This window comes from Cyprinodon tularosa, unplaced genomic scaffold (genome assembly GCF_016077235.1).
Source record: "Cyprinodon tularosa strain WSP-4 unplaced genomic scaffold, ASM1607723v1 ctg465, whole genome shotgun sequence".
NCBI lineage: Eukaryota > Metazoa > Chordata > Actinopteri > Cyprinodontiformes > Cyprinodontidae > Cyprinodon > Cyprinodon tularosa.
The window spans coordinates 536,661-555,268 of record NW_024039191.1 but is presented as its reverse complement, the minus strand read 5'-3'; the positions used below and the strand labels follow the sequence as shown (position 1 = coordinate 555,268).

Below are 18,608 nucleotides of genomic sequence, written 5' to 3'. Positions count from 1 at the left end.
GCATCTTCATTAAATAGTACCTGCAAAACACGGAGCTAGATGGGGGGGCCAGGGGTAGCCATGGCCACCCTTAGCCAATCATTTGCCACCCCTGTAGCCACCCCCCCTATAATAAGATGGTGGCAGCAGTAATACTCTCAAGTGGAATATTCAAAACATTTTATTTTTTTGTGGTTAATTATACACATCCCTATACTAACATCAAAGATGATAAGAACAGAATTAATGCTCTTTTCAGTACTAGATTCTGTGTTACAAGGGGTAAAGAGAAAATTATGTGTCTCTGCAAGTCATCAAGGAGTCTTCAGTGAAATCATAGATAAATAACAATTTTGATAAAAACTTACCAAATAATCAATTTACTTGGATATTAGTGCTTGTATATATCAATTATATGCAGAATGTTTATTGATACAAGTAGGTAAGTAATGACAATGGAAAAGATTTACGCCCCAGAATGCAAAACTGAAAGAATAAATAAAAATCATATCGGATTTATAGTCCCCACACTGCAGATATATTAGAATCTGTCCTTAAATTACAGCCAAACCCATTAACACAGTAACAGATAAAAAACTTTAGATAAACCAAACATTCCCACCACATATCTGACTCAATAACCATTAAAATAACTATTTTCATTAATTTCAGACGGAACTATTCACATACTTGTATTATATTAAATTGAACTTCCAATATTCACCACTGTTTAGCACCAAGTACCTTTTTCTTCTGATCACAGAGCAGCCGGCTTGCTTGGTCTCGCAATGAATCCTGGGATAACCAAGGCTACATAGGATACACAGGACCCGTCCTTCAAATCGGGCAAAAAGGAGGGGGCATTTGTTGGCCGCATAACGAGGAGTCTTGGAAACCAACTAGACCTCGGCACCGCACTATGGCATAATCGGCCTACGAATCTTGCCTTTGGAGGACGCATGCCATGAATTCGGATTCAGCCAGAGTGTGGGAGAGATTTAAGTCAGGACTCTCAACATGTAAATAAAACACAAAAAGAAGCATAGAAAAATTAAGGTATTCATAAAACATGCAAAATTGCAAAGAAGGATGTGTTTGTTCTTTGCATAAAATGCCTTTATTTTTAAATTTTCTTGGCAATTATGAGGTCGACTGCGTTCCTGAGCTGTTTGGGAAGAGTCATCTCCTGAGGCAAAAAACCTGAATCAGTTTCTCTGCTCTCAGTGGTTGAACATAAGATACATCTGCACATCTCTTCCAATGCCCAGCATGAGAGCCTCTACCAGTAGGAGAAACTTTCATTTGCATTTAACTTTGATGTTATGAACTGGTTTGTGCACACTTGATTCAGAAGGAAGAGTGGGACATATCATCGCTTTTCTGCTTTTGGTCATGCTCTCTGCTCTCTTTAGGACCACTTTTGGCAAAGGGGGAAGTTTCTCCACTGTAGACTCCTTCACTTTGCCTGGACCCCCCGATTTTGAAGCTGAATGGTTGGATGGCCTCAGTAGAGGAAGAGGGCAAGTGTTTTTAACAGCAAAGCCCTCAACAATCAGGTTGGCTCCCAAATACTGAGGGACATCTACTGCTGCCTGGAGATGAACAGTTACATGTGAAAGAACTTTGAACACCACAAACATAGCTGATTAAGCATATAGCTCGACCTGATCCATACCTGCCTATATATGAGTTCAAAGTCTCCTGTGTTTGCAGAACAATCAACTCTCCAGTCCAGAACCACTCGTAATGTGTCCTCCTGCACAGCAGCACAGAGCTGGGCAGTCACAGAGGTTGAGGGCGCCATTGTTGGGCTAGTGTTGATTTCTATTAACCATGGGTTCAGGCTAAGATCTGAGAAACATATTAGCAAAAATGTTTATGTTTAGAGTGGAAACTTGAATGTGTAGGTTTTTCATGCAAATACAACTCTTATCTATGTACACCAATCAGTGACTATAATTGACAATGTGCCTTAAAATTTAAGTTACTGTTAAAACAGCTTTCATCTGATAGATTTGGCCAATCGCAGGTGAGGATCTAGTGGTCGTGGTGGCATGGCCATCGCTAGCCAATCATTGGCACTCTGTGACCACCTGTACCAGGACATTTGCTGTTCCCTTTTGGGTAATAGGGTATATGCCCTACTCCACTACCTCCTGAACTTCTGCCAGCTCAGACTTAGACTAACATTTATTTATCCTTTGGTATTACTCTTTCAGGAAAATTCTGATATCAGTAGCTTATATAGAATACAAAGGGCAGAGTTAAAGCAAGATGCCATTAAAGATAAAAAATACAACATTCAATATAAACAGAGTGTATATAGTAAAAAAGAGTGTAAAAAATTAAATAGAAATTACTTGGTACTCTAGTTAATCCAGGTGTGTCTGGCCAGACTGATGCCAGACACCGCTGGATTAATTAATCTGTACAGTGATGAAAAATAGGAAACAAAGGAGCTGGCTGAGTTTTAAGAAGTAGTGGAGTTATGCACATAGTAGCCCATTCGCCACCTCTCGAAAAGACAGTTCTTCTCTGAACCAGAAGGTGGCAGCAGTGATACTATCATGTGTGATTAAAGTTAGTATAGCTACCAAAACAGACAACAAAACTACATAAAGAGTATTAATAACATACCACAATTAAAGATGTCTTAGTCAGAGTTACTGCTACTTTAATAGACATCGGCACTGATGCCCCATTTTGGAAGAAACTTTAGTGTTGTGATGTCTAACCATCACTTCTGTTCCTGTGAGATCATGATGTTATGCCTAACTGATATTATCATACGTTGTGGCTGGGATAAAACCAAGAGAAACTAAGTGGTGTATGTCATTTACAGGAGAATTAGGTCTAACAACATGTATCTTAGCAGAAATGCTACAGCTTTTGTTAGTCTTTGCATCATACCTAACATAAAATCAGCACCATACAGCTCAAACGTGTTTTTGCGTGACCCTATCTGATCCTGTACTGTCTGTAATGCGTGGATAATGCTTGTCTTCATTCCTGGGACAGCAACAGTCTCCCAGAGGGCTTCCTTCCCCTGCTCAGCCAGGAAGGCTTTAAGCTGGTCATCCAACCACATGTTGTGTGCTGGAATGTTCCAATGCCGTTGTTGAGAGGGCCTCAAGTGCCTCTGGATGGAGTTATTGCATAAGTGCACCGAGCTGCAGAATAAAAAAAATGCAACAAAAAATAATAAAAAGGGGGCCAAGATAAAATTAAAGGCTGTACATGACCCAAAAGGGCAAACTCATAAAGTTGGGTGAACAGTACATTTTTAAAGTTTTATTCTTAGACTCGATTAAAAGAACTAACGTCTCAAAAACAAGATTGAGTCAAAACTCTGATGTTGTTTAGGGGATACAACAGGATGCACAAATACGCAACAAAGTCCCAACTTTATTCAGTCTGACAATAGATCAGTAATCCTGACAGAGCATATTCATTTAGACTATATTAAATCCAAGACAATATGAACTCCTCCATTTATCTTATCATGAAAGGATTCAGTTAAAGGGTTGAATACTTTTCCTTTCAGTCTGCTGGGTTGTGTGAAACCATCAAACTCTCCATTCTAAATGGGTTTGCTCCCTGAGAATTAGCAGGTGAAGACACTGTACCCAAAGGATCATAGAGACCTGTCGCTACACTGTGGGAAAATTATGTTTTTCTTCGTTCGCCTCTACACCTGCCTTGTTTAGACTGACGGGAACACAGGTGCAGAATACAGCAGTGCAGATGTAATAAGATTGTACACTACCATTTAAAAGTTTGGGGTCACCCAAACAATTTTGTGTTTTCCTGAAAAATCACACTTATTCACCACCATACGTTGTGAAATGAATACAAAATTGAGTCAAGACATTGACAAGGTTAGAAATAATGATTTGCATTTGAAATAAGATTTTTTTTACATCAAACTTTTCTTTCGTCAAAGAATCCTCCATTTGCAGCACCTTTGGCATTCTAGCTGTTAATTTGTTTAGGGTAATCTGGAGAAATTGCACCCCACACTTCAGAAAGCAGCTCCCACAAGTTGGATTGGTTGGATGGGCACTTCTTGCGTTCCATACGGTCAAGCTGCTCCCACAACAGCTCAATGGGGTTCAGATCTGGTGACTGCGCTGGCCACTCCATTACCGATAGAATACCAGCTGCCTGCTTCTGCTATAAATAGTTCTTGCACAATTTGGAGGTGTGTTTAGGGTCATTGTCCTGTTGTAGGATGAAATTGGCTCTAATCAAGCGCTATCCACTGGGTATGGCATGGCGTTGCAAAATGGAGTGATAGCCTTCCTTATTGAGAATCCCTTTTACCCTGTACAAATCTCCCACCTTACCAGCACCAAAGCAACCCCAGATCATCACATTACCTCCACCATGCTTAACAGATGGCGTCAGGCATTCTTCCAGCATCTTTTCATTTGTTTTTTGTGTCTCACAAACGTTCTTCTTTGTGATCCAAACTTGGATTCATCCGTTCACAACACTTTTTTCCAGTCTTCCTCTGTCCAATGTCTGTGTTCTTTTGCCCATCTTAATCTTTTTCTTTTATTGGCCAGTCTCAGATATGGCTTTTTCTTTGCCACTCTGCCCTGAAGCCCAGAATCCCGCAGCCGCCTATTCACTGTAGATGTTGACACTGGTGTTTTGCGGGTACTATTTAATGAAGATGCCAGTTGGGGACCTGTGAGGCGTCTGCTTCTCAAACTAGAGACTCTAATGTACTTATCTTCTTGCTCAGTTGTGCAACGCCGCCTCCCACTTCTTTTTCTACTCTTGTTAGAGCCTGTTTGTGCTGTCCTATGAAGGGAGTAGTACACACCGTTGTAGGAAATCTTCAATTTCTTGGCAATTTCTCGCATGGAATAGCCTTCATTTCTAAGAACAAGAATAGACTGTCGAGTTTCAGGTGAAAGTTCTCTTTTTCTGGCCATTTTGAGCGTTTAACTGACCCCACAAATATGATGCTCCAGAAACTCAATCTGCTCAAAGGAAGGTCAGTTTTGTAGCTTCTGTAACGAGCTAAACTGTTTTCAGATGTGTGAACATGATTGCACAAGGGTTTTCTAATCATCAATTATCCTTCTGAGCCAATGAGCAAACACATTGTTCCATTAGAACACTGGAGTGATAGTTGCTGGAAATGGGCCTCTATACACCTATGTATATTGCACAAAAAAACAGACATTTGCAGCTAGAATAGTCATTTACCACATTAGCAATGTATAGAGTGTATTTCTTTGAAGTTAAAACTAGTTTAAAGTTATCTACTTTGAAAAGTATAGTGCTTTTCCTTCAAAAATAAGGACATTTCAATGTGACCCCAAACTTTTGAATGGTAGTGTAGAAAATTCAGAATTTGTGTAAATCAAAACAATGTATTAAGCATAATAGAATAAATCATACAGAAAGAGGGAAAACTGTACAATCGCTAGAACTAGAACTCAACACAACATTTTCCAGGTCTTGTGTTAACTAAGAAGCTGAGTCGTCACTGTGTTCCTGTGATGCCTGATAGTCACCAGGGTGAGGGGGTTGGTAAAGAATTCACATATCCTTTGTATTTCTCTGATATTATATGTTATGAACATGTGGTACATTTTCCTAAAAGGTCTAGGTTAACAGTGAAGGAGCAGCAGACACCAACATCTCAGGTGGAAAAATCAAGAGGAGAAGAGAAAGTTCTACTTCTAACAAATCTGGCCTAAATGGAAGAAGGGAAGACAAAAATACCTTTGTTCATAGAAAACAAAGGGAAATCTAACTGTCAGTTTTTCAAACCGGAATTAATGGAGTAATTTCAAAGAATACTCTGGTCATCAGACTAGTTATTCAAAGAAAGATGGACAAAAATGTCAGTCTCTATATGTGCAAAGCTGCTAGATAAGTCAACGGAATTTGCATTTTTTTATTTCAGTGAAAGGTATCCCACAAAAATATAACTTAGGATGTCCTAAATACAAATAAACAACTTTCAGATCACAATTTATTTAAAATGGTAAAATTTGGACTTTGTGTTTATCCTTCATAAACTTTTGTATGTATTTCTCAAGATGAAATAAAAAACTGGCTGCAGAAGTGAAGGATATGGAAAACACAGATTTCTATATATCCTGTGGTGAAACATTTTTAGGTTAGGCACAGATGTAAAACCAAATCTCTCTCCAAAACATCATATGCAAAGGGCTCATTCTAGGGCTGCAACAACGAATTGATAAAACCGATAAAAATCGACTTTTAAAAGCGTTGGCAACGAATTTCATCATCGATTAGTTGTGTCGCGCGATTAATGCGTCATCCGCCGCCCTCATCACATCCACTTGACTGAAACGGGGGAAGAAAAAAAAATACGGCAGAGCGAGTGAGCGCCGCAGGTGCAGTGTTGCCAACTCACGGACTTTTCAGACCCCTCCAGCGACTATTTTTCAAAAAAGCGACTAGCGACAGATCTGGCGACTTTTTACGGTGTCACTGGCGGCTTTTGGAGACTCTTACGTGAAAGCATCTATCGTTCCTACTCTGCCGTGGGGCGCCTCCCCCATCCCAACCCCGTTCTCCCTCTCCCGCAGGAGTCCCTCTCAGCACTGCAGTCAGAGCCGCAGGATGTTTACCCTCAGCGTCCAGACTGCAAATGAAGCGTGCATGCGCCGGGATTGACGGCGTTAATTGATCACAATAATTAAAATAAAATAATTTGTAAAGTGAAAAAAGTCGTAACATGCAACTTTTGTCAAAACAAATTAACATAACACGGAACTACCATGTTTGTTTGGTTTTAAAGTGGGGAAACGTAATGTTAGTTTCTCAGGTAGCTCATCTGATGCTTTCCTTACCTTGTTAGTAGGTTACAGACAGTGATAAGGTTGGCTACTTATTTTACTTTTAATTTCATTTGAATTAGCTTAAGCAGCGTTTATATTTACTTTATAAATAAATTAACTTGCAAATTATGATGGCAAGGCTTTTAAAGTTTAAATCTTCTGGCAAACATAAAGTAAAGAAGATCCTGCAATTTATGGAAGTAAAGCAGAATAAAATCCAGCAAGATCAGTAATATGTCAATTAATTATTTGCCACATTCCAATGTAAATATCTGTCTTTGGAGGATGTGTTTTTTAGCACCCTTAGTTCTCTCATTTTTATTCCAAATACAATTTATAATTTGAATCACAGGGCTATTTTTATCTCTATGGTTCAGTATTTTCTCAAGTAGCAACTTTAACTGCTATACTTTCTTGTCTTAAAAGGCAGAACTCTTCTAGTCTAAAAAAACTAATTTGTTGAAATGGGGGGGCCTATTGTTTGATCCCCTTAGGGGCTTTTAAAAACAAAAATGCCTGTCTTTTTATGCGCTTTATGAAACAAAGTACCCTATATTTTGTGGATGTACAGCTACATTTCTCATGTAAGTTTGCGTAGTTTTAACACAAACATTTATTTTTCATATTGCACCAGTACAGTTAATGAGCAACCTGTACTTGTGTGCTTCTTTGTTCTGTCTAAAATGTTTATTTTGGAATAAAGAGGTTAATATAAAAAATATTTTTTGTCCGATTAGTCGATTAATCGAAAAAATAATCGGCCGATTCGTCGATTTTTAAAATAATCGTTAGTAGCAGCCCTAGCTCATTCCTTCCTCTGTGTTTCACTAATACATCTTATTTTCTCCAGTGATGAAGATACTATCTTACCTGTCCAGTGTGTCTAAAGAGAAAGGTTGGGTGGAAAAGCGCAAATAGCACTTTTTGTAGAACCACACAGTCAGAGGGTTCCAGTCAGTGACCAGAAACCATTGGCGAATATCAAACTTGGTACCATGGACCAGAAAGGGCTGCTCAATGTACTTCTGCACCACCCACCTACTGGGGCTGGTAATTGCTGAATACTTGTCCACTGGCCTGAGGATCTGATCAAGATGTTTTACACATTTTATGCCTTAAAGAAAAAAAAACTGATCAGATATAATGTTTTAGATAGTATTTCAAGTGTCCAGTCAGCATCCTACCTCGGCCCCTGGACATTGCCACAGGTTTGATAATCCAGATGTTTTGTTTGCCATCGATGCCCAGCTGTGGGTTGACCTTCTCCAGTTGCTGCAGCATGGCCTTACAAGAATTGACCAGATGTTTGCTTCCTTTAATCTGTACTCCATCACTGAATAAGGAAGCAGAGAGAGTGTTGTTAAGATCCTGATGGGCGCTTTCTCTGGACAGATATTTCCTTTCAAACGCCCACTGATGTGTACTCACTGAGCAACCAGATAATAACTGTTTAAAAACTCTGCCCACTGATCCTGTGTGAGCGTCTGTGGTGTTTTAAAAGTTTTATCAATGTCTTTGTGCTCCAGCTTTTCCAGGTACTCATGGCAAACTTTTAGGGCGCTGTAAATCATTTGGGAAGGGAGCGATTGCTCAGAGCAGTGGTTGATCTCTTTCTTCTGCCCTGATTGTGAAGAGGGACAATGACATCTTCAGTCAGATGAGCAAGTGTAAGAAATGTGAATATAACCCCTCAAACCTTTTAAACTCTCATTTTACTACTTCCTGAGAATGCATGATAAAAAAAACAACAAGTGGTGCGTAGTTTTGAGGAAAATAAAGATGCAGGGTTTTCAAAGCAGGTTAAGATTAAAGCATATTCGTGTGATAATCCAGACCTGAATCCAATCGAAATCATTGATTACACTTAACAAAGTGCTCTCCATCCAGTCTGATTAAGCTTGATTTACTTTGCAAAGAAAAATTGGGAAATAGTGTCTTGATTTCCAAAGCTGGTGTGAGGTGATTCTCCAATTGTTCACTTTCCATTTCAAAGTAGGTTTGCATAAAAACCCTCAGAAAATACACAAAATCTTGTGACGAAATAAAAGCAAATGCTGGAGGCAAACTTGTGAGAAATAATCCTACTATGAAGATCCTGGTCTCTCTCCACAATTAACCTCAGAAGACTGGTGCAAGCTGTTCGCCTGAAGTCCTCTAGAGAGGACAAAGAGAGAACGAAATCTCCATGCGCAACTTTAGACCCCATGCAGTGTAAAGAAAATGATTTGCACTGTTGATGTGTTGATGAATGCAAAGAAAAAAAAGAAGAAAAAATCTGACCAATGAAGGCCTGCCTTTCATCCTCCTCTGTAAGGCTGTAACACCGAGGGAAGAAGGTGCCTGGGTCTGCTGTGTCAAACCAGTGAAGGTTCCTTAAGTTCACACACAACCCCACCTGTTAGTGTGCAGGAAGGTGATAGGGGGTGAATGAGAAGGGTACATGTAAAAAATGTCTTTTTTCTGATAAAAGCTGAGAAGCGATTGCAAACTTACTTTAGTGGTAAAAGTGCCTGCATTAGCGAAATGATTGATGATTTGGTTTTTCTGCAAGCTGTTTGGGTTGATTGCATCTCTGGTCCAATAGAAATAAACCATCTCATTCTTCACAAGGCGAGACTAAAATAATAATAAACAGGTATAAAAGGGGATGGGAAGGGCCACTGGGCTTTAAAGCTGAAGTCTGTAAGATTTTAAAAATCACTTTTTTGTCATATTGGCTAAAACTGTCCCTATGCCCAGACAGCAGTACATGTGATATGTAACCTGTGAAAAAAACTGCTTCAATTGGTGCCGCCTACTGCCTGTATTTCAATCTGGAAAGAATAATTCGGGACGAGTCAAAACAACCAATCACAGCCAGAGGAGCGTCTGATGGAGTGTCAATCACAGCTCACACACGCTGAATCCCGCCCCCCCCCCTTTTGGTCGCATGGTAGCGGTAGATGCTGTGAGAGGGGTGGAGCTTGGAGGTGAGGCATGAGTGAAGCAGAGAGGGTGGGGGAGTGGCGTGAAACCTGTTTTTCTTCAAATTTTCAGTCGAAGTCGGCTCTCTTCTCAATGTTACAGACTGCAGCTTTAAATACAAAGAGCTTTGCTATGATGGTTCACAAAAGAAACTGAGGCTGCAGTTACCATGAGACTGTGCAGTTGATCTGGATTTGGTTCTTTCTCAGCATCCTCTAATGTGTCTATGAGGAAGAATTAACATTCAAGAAATCATCTATAAAATGTTGGCCCTAGCAGATGCTTTAAGCTTACCGTTATATTTCAAGGAGCTGGTTCCACTGCTGTGACGCTTCTGGGCCTGTTGCTTAGAACCATACATGCAACGTTCAATCCAGCCCCTTGCCCTCAGAGCTGCCCTGATGACAGGATATGGACCTTGGATGGAGAATATCTTCTTCATCTGACACAGCAAAATCATAAGACATTGTTTCCCTCTGGGAGCAATCAGAGTTTTGGTCCTAATTAGACAGCATAGAGAAATTGCAGCCCACCTCAATGGCTTTGCCAACCAAAATCCTGGCCATCTTCAGTCTGTCTGTGTTAAGTTCAGGTAACTCAGCTCTGACCTCAGGGAATTTTCCTGACACACAATCATATAAACAAACCATTTTTGACCAAGTCCAGATGTACAAAAGCAGGTTAGAGGACACCGAGGGTTATTTTCAAAGAGATGCGAGAAATGTCACAAGATTATTTGGATCAGAAATTCTTATCTATAATTTACTAGTTAGAGGTATAAATCAAAGTTGTATCATTTAGGTTAGAAATGGCAATACTATACAACTGACAGCAACCCTTATTCCCAAGGGAAACTACTTCTTAAATTGCGTTAGGTCCACCCTCTTACACCTTTGGCATAGAAACAGACAGCAGGTTGTGCTCAACTAAAAGAAAACACATGTCTCTGACTGCATTAACAAATATTTATAAGTTTTAAGCTGCCTCTGACAGCTGGGGTAGTTTATAAGCCCCTATATCCATGTGCATCACAGCATTAAGTGGGTCAAACTACTTTGTAGGAGACGGCTCGGCTCCACCTGAAAGATATCATTCAGCACCATATAAAGGTGTGACGCTTTCTTTATGTTATAGCTGAGAAGCAAAATGTACACAGCTACCAGCCTGCTCATTAGACACGTTCACCTCTTTTATACACTATGAAATCACCACTACTTTCCTTGTTGTTTACTAAAACAGACCACCTAATTTTCTGTAATTTTCTGTCACTTACCCCAGCAGCCATTGCAATAGGAGTTTCTGTGTTATCAAACACCATCATTTTAGACATGGGCATCTCACCTTTTCTTTTGTTGTGGTGAAAGTTGTAAGTTTCTTGAAACTGAATTTCTTGAAACTTGAACCTGAAAGTTGTGGTGAACTGAACTGCAGGAACTTCTTGTGCCGGTGTTTAAACTTGTTTACTGTTACTATGGCAACCCCCTTCACAGTTGATGCCTAGGAACATCATAGAGGTGTTTATATGTAGAATCATTTGGTCAAGTTTATTCTTTCTGATAAGGAAAAATTAACGTGAAAATTTTTGGACAAATAAGTTATATTTTCAAAAAGCATAAAGAAGAACCACTATTGTACTGTATTGTAGCACACAAAGCTCTGTAACTGCTTTAATATTGTCCATATCATATCATCAAAAAAAGTACATTCAGACATTTACTGTTCAAAAAGCAGCGGTTGGAAGCACTATTTAATATATATATATTCAGTATAAACATTCCATATGTTTATACCACTATGTCTCTCGGCTGGCCTGGGAGCGCCTAGGGCTTCCCCAACAGAGCTGGAGGAGGTGTCTGCAGAGAGGGAAGTCTGGGAGTCTCTGCTTAGTCTGCTGCCCCCGCGACCCGGTTCCGGATAAAGCCGGAGACGACGAGTACGAGTACGACATTTCAGTATAAACATCCCATATGCAAAGTACATAAATTATTCCTGAAAATTTACACTTTTATGATTGATTATTTATACCTATCAAATTAATTAATGATAGTACATAATTACATTATTTTTAGATATTGATAATTATGAAATTAATTATTATTTTTTTTTTTCATTTATTTGATAGGGACAAGTATGTTTCATGAATCATGTCACACACTACAACATGTTAGCTAAGGCTAATTCTCAATGCCTGTCCCCAGTTAGGCTTTTACACAAAACACAGTGACTGTACACAAGAAACAACAGAACAAATTACACACTAAAACATCACAGAAATGAGATCAGGTCAGTTAGATTATTAATGTTCACATGTCTGATCTCTCAATAAAAAGTCTTTAAGTTTATGTTTAAAAAGGACCCAGTTCGACTCAGTGGTGTAGTCTACATTATTGTAGTGGGTATACTGTTCTTAGAAATAAGAATGTCAGTAAGTGCAATGTAATTGACAATTTTTTTTATTTTTAAGCATATTTGACATTGCTTAATACCTCTGTTGCTTACATTTGAATCAATGAACAACAAACTGTACTACAGTTGGCTTTGTATTGAAAAGACGTAGAATCTATAAAACAGTACAAAATGTATAAAAAGTTCCAGACATGTTTGTTTTGAGGCTCCTTATGTTTCACTTGTCTTCTTGTTTCTGTTGCAGAGTAGTGGTTTCTTAACCATGTTGTCACAAACTTCCTAGGTTCAAGAAGATTAACAGGAGGCCCATTTATACTGATCCTCATGAGATGACTTATATTTGACAACAACAGAGAAGATCTTTTATCTGTACAGATATTGTTCATTAAGCTGAACCCTCTTTCACACTCAGCTGTGCTACATGGAATGGTTTGCATACAAGTGATCAGTGGTTTAAGGTTTTCAGGCTCCCTGCTATATCTTTTCTTTGCCTTGCAGCTATATTTGCTGTGATCAGTGGAATTAAAGTAGTTTTAATATGTTTTTAAGTGGGAAAATCCACCTGAAAACTTCATCAGTGCAGTCAGTTCATCCAGATTACCATCCTGCCTTGCAATATTATTTCTGTCGGAGCCGCTCAAACCCCCCCATACCGGCGGTGCACTATCAGTAGCAATCCCATTCAACAGCAGCCTATGGCCCGGTCACCTCCTCGCCATAGGCGGACCTACTGGGGTGGCATAGGGTGGCAAATGCCTCCCTAAATGACAGCCTTGCCACCCCTGCTGCCACTCCAGTTGGTGGTAGGGGTGGCCAGGCTTATAAATTATGGATAATTTGAGAATTACGACCGCTAATTTCCAGTGTCGGACTGCAGTGAATGCAGCACGAGATGACGCAAGAGCGACTGAGACTGATTTGTTTTGAAAACCGAGTGGAGCAAAGCGAGGGAGCCCGGGGTCATGGGGAGAGGAGACACGGGATGGAACAGGTAAAACTGATTAACTATCTATCGAGAAATTAAATCATAATGAAAGCACAATGTTGCTAGCATAGCTGCAATGCTGATTTTGAGATGATAAAAATCAGGTTGCAGAACGTTATTTCTCCAACTATGATGTTAGTTAGGCCTGACGTCAGAAAAGAGACTATCAGTTTGGTTGAACTCAAATCAAAACGCGCAAAGGCATTTGATCTAAATAAATGTGTGAAGCGTTTTGCTGAGCAACATGGAAATCGCCACATTCAGCTGTTATAGTCATGTCAACTTTATGTTATGCTCTTTGGTGAGCCTTTACAGAGCTGTTACATTTTGTTTTGGCACCTGAGAAAATCTGATATTTTCTTTAATAAAACCAAAAGTGTTAAAAGTAAAGTTAAAAATGTGATACTGGTGTAAATCCTGCTTAATACAAAGCAGTGTTGTTGTTTCTTTTTTTTGTATATATAGTATGAAACTATCCAGAAATGACCTGTATGAACCTACTCACAAAATGTTTTGTACTTTTTCAGACTGGAGGCAAAATGTATTTTTATGTTTCTTTTTTTTTCAGATTTGTGGAGATTTTAATGTAACATAGAGTACCTGCCTTTTTGTTGATACAGCAGCTCTATCTACAGCATATCTACATGCATGAAATGTCCCTTTCATGTTGCTGTAACTGCTGTATGTCAAGTTACTGAGGAACAAATGGGGTAAATGTGTGTTCAGAGTAAACAATACATAGATGTCTGGTCCCTTGTTTGGGTGCCTTGACCCATTTATTTCTACTGTGTAGTGATGCTCACTTTAGTCCAGCTCAGTCCATAGATCTCTGATGGGTAACTTTTTCTTTCTATAGTTTCTTCTTGTGCAAATGCTGCAAAGCTGCCTCTCTGACAGTCAATCTCACACATCTGCGACTCAGCACCTGTGTCTTGCCTTAATACCTGTGATAATGCCCCTCTAGAAGTAGTGTTTTCATTCTTCTATCTCCTATTAAGTGAGATCACATTGTACGATGTATTACCAATAGGAACTGTTTCACATGAAACACCAAACTGTGATAACTGTGATTAAATTAATTGTAAAAAAAAATGCCATATGTTGCCACCCCTCAAAAATTCCTGCCCCCCCTCTCGCCACCCCGTAAATATTTTTCTAAATCCACCCCTGCTCCTGTCGAACCAGCTACCAGTTTTAGTCTTAGACTTAGACAGATTTATTTAGTCATTTTGTATATACAAGTGTAAACAAAAATAAATTTTGGTTAAAACAGATCTCTAGACAATTTCATTTTTAAAGTGCACCCTTGATAAGGTAAGCAGCAGTTGTTGTTGAGCTGCTAGTACTGCCTCCAGCTCCTGAAGCACTGCTTCTCCTGGCTCAGGGGAGGAAGAGGACGATGATGACGATGCTGTGGGTAGCCCCCTGGGTTGAAGAGGCTGACGTGGTTGAAGCAGCAGTGGTGCCATCGGCAGGTTTAGCAGCGACAGACGATGCTGGAGAAGGTGTGGAAGCTGGAGGAGGCCGGAAGGAGCCAGCTGGGGATGTTTCAGCATTTGGCAGGGAAGCTTCTAGAGCGGTCTCCTCATTTTCACCTGCAGAGGGCTGTGCTTCCCCTCTAGATGCTGAAGATTGCCTGGGAAACAATTTCACACAGAGCTCCTTGTTCCTATAGGAGCGGTACAGCATCCTCCCCCCTCCCAATCGGTAGAATTATTAGACAGCATGGGATTAACTTCCACTGTTATGCTGATGATACCCAGCTATATCTGTCTATAAATTCAGATGAAGCTAACCCATTACATAGATTACAGGCATGTCTGAAGACATAAAAACCTGGATGACTCTTAACTTTCTGCTTCTGAATGCAGACAAAACAGAAGTTATAGTCTTTGGACCAAAGTCTTTGAAAAAGAAGCTGATTAGCCAGTCACTTCATTTGGATGGGATTAAACTGATTTCAGATAATAAAGTAAAAAATCTTGGTGTTATTTTCGATCAGGACCTGTCATTTAAATCCCATATCAAAGAGGTTTCTAGAATTTCCTTCTTTCATCTGAGGAATATTGCAAAAATGAGAAATCTCCTGTCCAGGGGTGATGTTGAGAAACTAATCCATGCATTTGTCACTTCAAGGCTGGACTATTGTAATGCAGGAAGTCCACAAGCTGTAGTTAAAAGCCTTCAGCTGATCCAAAATGCTGCAGCCAGAGTTCTGATGAAAATGAAAAAGAGAGATCATATCTCTCCTATTCTGGCTTCTCTTCATTGGCTTCCTGTTAATAGAATAGAATAGTAGAATAGAATTTAAAATCCTCCTTTTCACATATAAAGCCTTAAATGGCCAAGCTCCATCTGATATCAGAGATCTGATTGTTCCTTATGTTCCTAACAGAGCACTTCACTCTCAATCTGCAGGTTTACTAGTGGTTCCTAGAATTTCTAAAAGTAGAATGGGAGGCAGATCTTTTAGTTATCAGGCTCCTCTCCTGTGGAACCAACTAACAGTTTTAGTCCGTGAGGCAGACATCCTGTCTACTTTTAAGGCTAGGCTTAAAACTTTCCTTTTTGATAAAGCTTATAGTTAGAGTGGCTCAGGTTATCCTGAGCTATCTCTATAATAATGGCTGCTATAGGCTTAGACTGCTGGAGGACATAGGGACCCCCATTTCATCATTCAGGTGAAATGCTTATTCTATCTCTATTCTCCCACTCTGCAGAATCTGTTAGTTCAATCTCTAACGTTCTGCTCTCTCTGCTTTTTCTCATAGTAGCTTCATCTGGTCTGTTCCTGTTTGGCTGTGACTCCATCCTGGAGAGAAATATCAGCTGTGCTGCTTCCATCAACACCCTTGTTTATGGATGCTGGAGATCGGCCTGTTTTCCAGTGTGGTCCTGTTTCTCTGACTGTGACTAACTGGATGTGCTCTCTTCATCCTCTGACATGGGAGCTGGCTCGGAGCTTGTCTGCCTGGCTGTGTGTTTCCTGGACGGGGCCGCCTTTTACAGCTGCTTTTTGTGTTTCTGCTTAAGTCTCTTTGAACCCCAGTCGGCCTCAGCAGATGGCCGCTCACTCTGAGCCTGCTTCTGCTGGAGGTTTCTTCCTGTTAAAAGGGAGTTTTTCCTCTCCACTGTCGCTACAAGCATGCTTAGTGTGAGGGATTGCTGCAGAGTCAATAATTCGATGCAAACAACTTGTTTTCCTTAGATAGAAAACTTTAAATCAATTTGACTGGATAATCTGGTTGAACTGTAAAGTGCCTTGAGATGACTTGTGTTGTGAATTTGGCGCAATAGAAATATACTGAATTGAATTGAAAACTGAATTAAAATAGAGTACAAGTGTAATTCACGTGAATAACTGACATGATTCTAGAGTAGACTCTGGTTCAGACACAATTCGAGTCAGGAAGCGTTTTAAGATGTTTATTTTGGAGATTTTACAGAGAAACTGGTTTGATCCGGCGTGGTAGTCCAAAGAACTGAGACTGGAACTGCATGGGTCAGTTAGAACGTTGGCAGGAGGAACTGAGAGCTAAAAGAGATGATACTGATTTCCTACAGTTCCTTGGAGAGAGGAGTGGATGGGGAGAAGGTTGGTGAGCCCACAGGGACTGAGTTTGGCAGAGATGGAGTTATGGCTTGAGAGCTCCAGAGGGTGGACAGGCAGGTGAGCGTTCAGGATGGATCCAGGAGGACTAAGTGGAGAACTGGCTTGGAGACAGCAAAGCTGCTAAGAGAGTAGGAGGACAACCAGGTAAGCTTTAGTCTTTTAGCAAAATGTTCAGATTCAAGTGAGCTAGCAGGTAGGTTACCACTATGTTAAATTTGAACCGACTTGGAATCCACTCCTTTAAATGCTGCTCCCTGATTGCGTCCCATTGGAACCAGCTGGAGGCTTGCCTGGGCTGCAGTCTCTGAGGATGAAAAAGTAAAAAAAAACCCTAACACAGCTTACCACACAATCCTGTGGACCCGTCAATAACAACTGCAATCAAGAACATTGTGCGTCATTCCTGCATTATAACTTTGAGTAACATTCATCAGGGCACACTTATTAATCAAAATTAAATGCAGCAGTAAACCAATAACAAAAAAGCACCGAATGTTATCTATTTGTATATCTACAAAACGCTTTGTTTTCCTAGTTTGAAGACGTTTTGCTTCCCATCTCTTCCCATCATCTCATTTCAAAATAAGCTTTCTAGAAAACAAAGTCCAGTGGTTTGTTTTTAACTTTTTTTGGAATATTTGTAAATTGTTAGATAAACATTTTAGCAGAAAATACAAGTGTCATTAAGCAGTCATATTTATTTTAACCATTTTGGTTTTCAAAATATCATATAATAAATGTTTCAAATGTTATATAGAAAAAAAAAAAAGACAATTTCACAGGGTGTCTTTATTTTTTCCCAAGTTATGGGGGAACGGAACATGTCACGTGGCTAAAATATATTGATACCCTCTCATAACTTAGCAAATAATGGTCAAATTTAAACAAAGGATTTGTTTTTGGTGGTGAGAGGAATAAACTCAGTTTAAGCCTTGCAGGTAAATGAATTTCTTCACATTTTACGGGAGGGGAACTGATTATTTCAGTCAGCTAAAGTTAATGGTTCCCCTCCTTTCCCCTCCAACTGTAAAGTGCCTTGAGATGACATGTGTTGTGAATTTGGCGCTATATAAATAAACTGAATTGAATTGAATTGAATTATGGCAACTAAAGAGTAAATATTACCAAATCCACAGGATTTGCTGTTAATGAGGAAGGACAACTGATTATTTCAGGCAGCTGAAATATATGGTTCCCCTCCTTTAATTTTGGAAAATAATGATGAAGTGTCACCAAATCCACAGGGTTTGTTGTTAGTTGTGAGAGGAATAAGCAAAGTTCAAGACTCACAGGTAAGTGAATTTGTTCCTATTTTAACGAGGTGGAAAATGATTATTTTTCTGTGCCATGATCCATTCGTGTCTTTTTTGGAAGTCTATTATTGTCCCTCACAGCATCAGTGAAATAGCCAGCAGTAATGTGAGGGTCACTATTAGTCTTATATTAGGGTGACCTGATTTGGGTTTCTGAAAAGGAGGACACTTTTTTTATGCGGGGCTGCTGGGCCTGCCGGGCACGGAGGAACCAAACCCGACCCGGTGACAGTATGCTTCCCCCCGCCTGCCCCAAAATATACAAAGGCTTGAAATGGAATAAAAATGAGTTTATTCCAGGTTAAAATAGTAGAATACTTTGACAAAAATTGGAGTCAATGGGTCACATGACCTGGAAGCTATTGAAGAAATATTAATTTTTCTTGTAATAAAAAATTTTTAAAAAATGAACAAAGGCTTTAAATTGAATAAAAGTGAGTGTGTCTCATCAGGATAATGTAGTAAAACTATTTCACAAAGAATTTGAGTAAGTAGGTCACATGACCTGGAAGCTATTG

General features: G+C 39.7%; 1 protein-coding gene across 1 annotated transcript; it reads right to left on the bottom strand.

Moving 5' to 3' along the window:
- Window positions 1–657: 657 nt before the first annotated feature.
- ttll3 (tubulin tyrosine ligase-like family, member 3) lies at window positions 658–10,389 on the bottom strand. Its single transcript, XM_038301327.1, has 12 exons — window positions 10,307–10,389; window positions 10,068–10,215; window positions 9,942–9,997; window positions 9,303–9,425; window positions 9,090–9,204; window positions 8,895–8,963; window positions 8,238–8,430; window positions 7,994–8,142; window positions 7,680–7,923; window positions 2,890–3,149; window positions 1,655–1,830; window positions 658–1,571 (listed from the first exon to the last, which is right to left on the bottom strand). The coding sequence occupies exons 1-12, from the start codon at window positions 10,337–10,339 to the stop codon at window positions 1,278–1,280; spliced, it is 1,860 nt and encodes a 619-aa protein (XP_038157255.1). The 5' UTR covers window positions 10,340–10,389; the 3' UTR covers window positions 658–1,277.
- Window positions 10,390–18,608: the final 8,219 nt, after the last annotated feature.

Bases quoted from the DNA above. Each gene is read 5' to 3' on its own strand.
- ttll3 (XM_038301327.1), bottom strand. From the start codon at position 10,339: ATGGCCAGGATTTTGGTTGGCAAAGCCATTGAG. The intron at 9,998-10,067 runs GTAAGCTTAAAG...TCTTCCTCATAG, and splicing joins CAGCTCCTTGAAATATAACG to ACACATTAGAGGATGCTGAG. The intron at 8,964-9,089 runs GTCAGATTTTTT...TGTCCTCTCTAG, and splicing joins TGAAAGGCAGGCCTTCATTG to AGGACTTCAGGCGAACAGCT.